Consider the following 4,128-nt stretch of genomic DNA (forward strand, 5'->3'; position numbering starts at 1 on the left):
AAGGGACCTTTCACAACTGCTTAAGCAACTTTGGCCTTGCATAGCTACGCCAAATTCTGAGTAGGCTGTGACTCAAATGCCTTTTACAGGAGAAGTGTAGCTACTGGGAAGAGCTGCTGTTGCCAAGTTGTTTATCGTGATACCTTGCGCTTTTAGTCATAAGCAAGTATTCCCATTTCTTACAGTGAGTTGAATTATTGACCAGCGTCACGCTAAATTCTGCCATTGCTGCAAAGGCTTAAACGTGGTAACAGTGAAGAAGACAGGTATCCAGGGGGGCTCATGCTTTAGCGGGCTCTTTTTCCTCTCTGAATATTAATGTCTTCAAAGATACCATGCCCATATTTTTTGAAGATATCCTTCTGCTTATGACTGAGCTGCTGGAAGCCCAAATGAAACAAAATAAAAAGCAAACTTCTGGGATGCTTCATCTGGAAAGGAACGTGTTGGCTCCCAAATTACATCCTCCTATGCAAACTGCTTGGGAGGCAAAGAAGCCCCCTTTGCTAAGAGTTCCCAGTAAAGATGGTAAAGATAGGCTTGTTACCCACGGACATTAGTGAAGGTAAACTGCAAATAACCTGGATGGTGGAAGCTGCTCATAGTAAATCTGCTGCACCAAGTCCTGTTGGTACTGTCTGCAGCAGACAGCTTTTCCTGCTTTAGCGGGCTCTTTTTCCTCTCTGAATATTAATGTCTTCAAAGATACCATGCCCATATTTTTTGAAGATATCCTTCTGCTTATGACTGAGCTGCTGGAAGCCCAAATGAAACAAAATAAAAAGCAAACTTCTGGGATGCTTCATCTGGAAAGGAACGTGTTGGCTCCCAAATTACATCCTCCTATGCAAACTGCTTGGGAGGCAAAGAAGCCCCCTTTGCTAAGAGTTCCCAGTAAAGATGGTAAAGATAGGCTTGTTACCCGCGGACATTAGTGAAGGTAAACTGCAAATAACCTGGATGGTGGAAGCTGCTCATAGTAAATCTGCTGCACCAAGTCCTGTTGGTACTGTCCGCAGCAGACAGCTTTTCCAAAGAATTCCCAAGGCCACTGTGTTGGCTCCAGGCCGTTGTTGTGGGACCCATGGAGAACTCCAGCACAGATGGGCCCCGGCCTCCGCCACCAGCTCTACCAGCACCGCTCGCGCTGGGCATCGCTTCCAGGAGAGAGTCTGGGCCAGCTCACCTTGTCCCTGCAGATCTGCACTGGGAAACCTGCGCCACGTGAGGAAGGCCATGGGCGCAAGTGACAGCAATGGCTTCTGGTTCCCTCTTTTCCCCCTTAGAGTTGGAGCTTTCCTTTGCGCTGTCTGAAGTCTGTTCTGCCTCTCGGGGGCTGTAATGAAGCAGTTACAGGTTTTGGGTATTTTGCCGCTTACTGTGGGGCTGCTGGTGAGGGCTATTTCCAGTCTCCTGGTGGGAAGGGGGAAGAGAAGGGATCCACAGGTTACGCCTGGGAGCCAGAGCTTTAGTCAGCGATGCAGGTCCTGAGCGCGGAGGGCAGGCTATCGAGATCCTGCTGCAGTTGCCATACGAAAGGTGGGCAGAACGGGGCTGCTGTTCCCTAGATCTGCTCCCTGGTTCGTTCTTCCAGCTCTGGATCTGGGGAAGGAACCATACCGGCACCGTCCTACAGAAATGCGACACATTTTTCACCTGAGCATCTCAAATGGCTCAAGAATATCTTAAGCCTTGCAGCCTCCCAGAGTTTTGACGTGGAAAACCTAAGGCGTAGGGAAATCAAGATTGGTCTTTGGATGCAGTTATTTTGGCTGCAAAGGCGGGATACACGGATATAGCTATGTCAGTGCCAAGGTACAAGGGCACGGCACACAGGAAAAAGGGCACAGGGGGAGAACCAGTTCTCTTCCTTGTTCATAGGATGAGATAACAGCACTCTGCTGGCGGAAAGAGTATGTAAGGCTCAACACAACAAAGGCGATGTAGTGCAGCGCAAACAGCTTCCATATTACCGGCTCCAACCCATTTATTCTTACAGTGGGAAACGCGTGTGCGGCAGTCTTTTTCCAGCTGTTCAGCCGTGTTAGTGCCCTGCAATACCCGCAGAGCCGACAAGCCAGCAGGGCTGGATTCTGCTTCCCCAGTTCCTATTTCCTAGATTTTATCCCACAGGCGATCCCAGCGAAGCTGGGCGCTCTCCCGTGTGAGTGATCTCCCCGCGTCCGGCTGCTCTCAGCGCTTTGCTGCAGGTTGCACGAGCCCGAGGGAGAGCCCACATCTCCCGGTGATTCCCGAGCCTAAACTGGAACAGTTGCTGTCACCAAGGGGGTGGCTACAGCAAGTGTCCCAGGCAGGTTTCCTGCAACACGTCCGAGGTGAAGGTCGTCCCCCTTCCCCAACTCCATCAAAGTCAAGGTACGGCGTGGGGAATTCTGCCTTTTGAAGGTCTCAGGAAGGCAGAAAGCCCAAGGAAGAGTTGGGGCGACAGTGCATGGGCTGCCTTACCCTGGGATGGTGCCTGGCGGCAGCGCGCAGCTGTAAGCGCTTGCATAAAGCTGTGAAGCGTTGTAGGAAATAGCCGGGTGTCCACACCAGCCGAGGCTTGGCACGCCTGCCCGCCGGTCTGCAGCCTACCCCGCAAAGCCGCCCTCATGTCAGCGCTGGCGTGACCGCGCCTGCCCGGCGGAGGGCAACGGGACGGGAGCACCCCTCCGGGAGCGGCGTTCCCGTACCTGGCCGAGGCAGCCGGTGAACGTGTCGTGGAACGCTCACAGTCCGACACTGCGAACAAAGGGTGCAAGGCAGCTTCTGCCGAAAGAATTTTCCTTAATTTAGGAATTGCTTTAAGCAAACATTACCTCTGCTTCCTGAGCACACACAAGGCTGCTGCCCTGGAAATAATCTGCATTAGCCCTACTGGAGTGACCACGTTGCCATGGTTACTGTTGGTTTCTCTATACCTCAAGCCTGAAGTATTTATTATGATTAAATCCCATCCCATCCCATTCTTCATTTAAAAATTCTGTGTTGAAAGTGTCTCAAAGTGAATTACAAGGTAATCCTTCCTTTTAAAAAGCCATTTTAAGTAGAAATTCCACAAATGATCTTAGACGCTGATATTTATTAAAGATCATTAATTTGTGATTGGATTATTTTTCTTCAGACTTTGCTGCTTCTGTATTCCTGGTGATAGCTGAATAGCAGAGACTCCTGGTGCTACCGTATGATTTCATCATGGTTGGGGTTCTTCCTTTCACTGCTGTGTCACGGACCATTCTGGTAAAAGATGTTTAACCCCCTCAGATGCTCGGCTTTGACCTCGGGGGCAGCCACATGCGTTTGAACCAATCTGGCAAGAAAATCAAAATCTGTCCCGTGACACAGCTTGTTATTAGAAAATGTCGGTACTGCTCGCCTCACACCTGCGAACGTTACAAGGAGAAGCAACTGCCGCTGGGATTCATCTCTTACAAAATGCCCTGTGCTTCTCATTTTCTCTGTGTTTGGTTGGGTTTTTTTTTTGTGGAGAGCAAGCTCGGAATCTAGGGTCCCAACCTGGTCCTGGCTGCAGAGGAACACAGCATCGCTATCCCTGTACTTTACAAGCATGTCATTATTATGCGAGTTAGCTTTATGAACTTGTGTACTGTAGCTGTATGCGACAGCTCTTTTCATGTCCCCGTGGCACCCTCTCCAGAGATCAAATATTCCTGGAGGTTCGTTCTTTGACACCTCTCAGCTTTCCTTGGCGTCCCCTCTCCAACCCCGCTCCAAGTGCAGCCCTGGGCCGTATTTTCCCACAAGGCTGACCCCAGGCTTGGGCCGGGACTCTGTGGTGGGTTAACCCCAGCCGCTCGCCCACCCCCCAGCGGGATGGGGGACAAAATCGGAGGAGTAAAAGTGAGAAAGCTGGTGGCTGAGCTAAAGGCAGGTTCATAGGGAAAGCAAAAGCCCCAGGTGCAAGCAGAGCAAAGCAAGGGGTTCATTCCCTGCTTCCCGTGGCAGGGGGGTGCTCAGCCCCCCCCAGGGCATCCCAGCGTGCCCCCCTCCTCCTCCTTCCCCCAGCTCGATGTGCTCAGCATGACGCCATACGGTGTGGAATAGCCAGAATTGGGCAGTTGGGGTCGGCGGTCCCGGCCGTGCCCCCCCCCCAGCTCCTTGTGCCCC

The 4,128-nt window shown here is 51.6% G+C and overlaps 1 protein-coding gene across 1 annotated transcript in view; it reads right to left on the minus strand.

Moving 5' to 3' along the window:
- The window catches only part of THUMPD3 (THUMP domain containing 3), a 40,604-nt gene extending 39,366 nt beyond the window's left edge, over nucleotides 1-1,238 (minus strand). Inside the window, exon 1 of the mRNA XM_009633828.2 lies at nucleotides 1,187-1,238. Within this exon, the coding sequence (XP_009632123.1) occupies nucleotides 1,187-1,238 (52 nt within the window). The remainder of the gene's footprint in view (nucleotides 1-1,186) is intronic.
- Nucleotides 1,239-4,128: the final 2,890 nt, after the last annotated feature.

This window comes from Egretta garzetta, unplaced genomic scaffold (genome assembly GCF_000687185.1).
Source record: "Egretta garzetta isolate BGI_Z169 unplaced genomic scaffold, ASM68718v1 scaffold332, whole genome shotgun sequence".
Taxonomy (NCBI): Eukaryota; Metazoa; Chordata; class Aves; order Pelecaniformes; family Ardeidae; genus Egretta; species Egretta garzetta.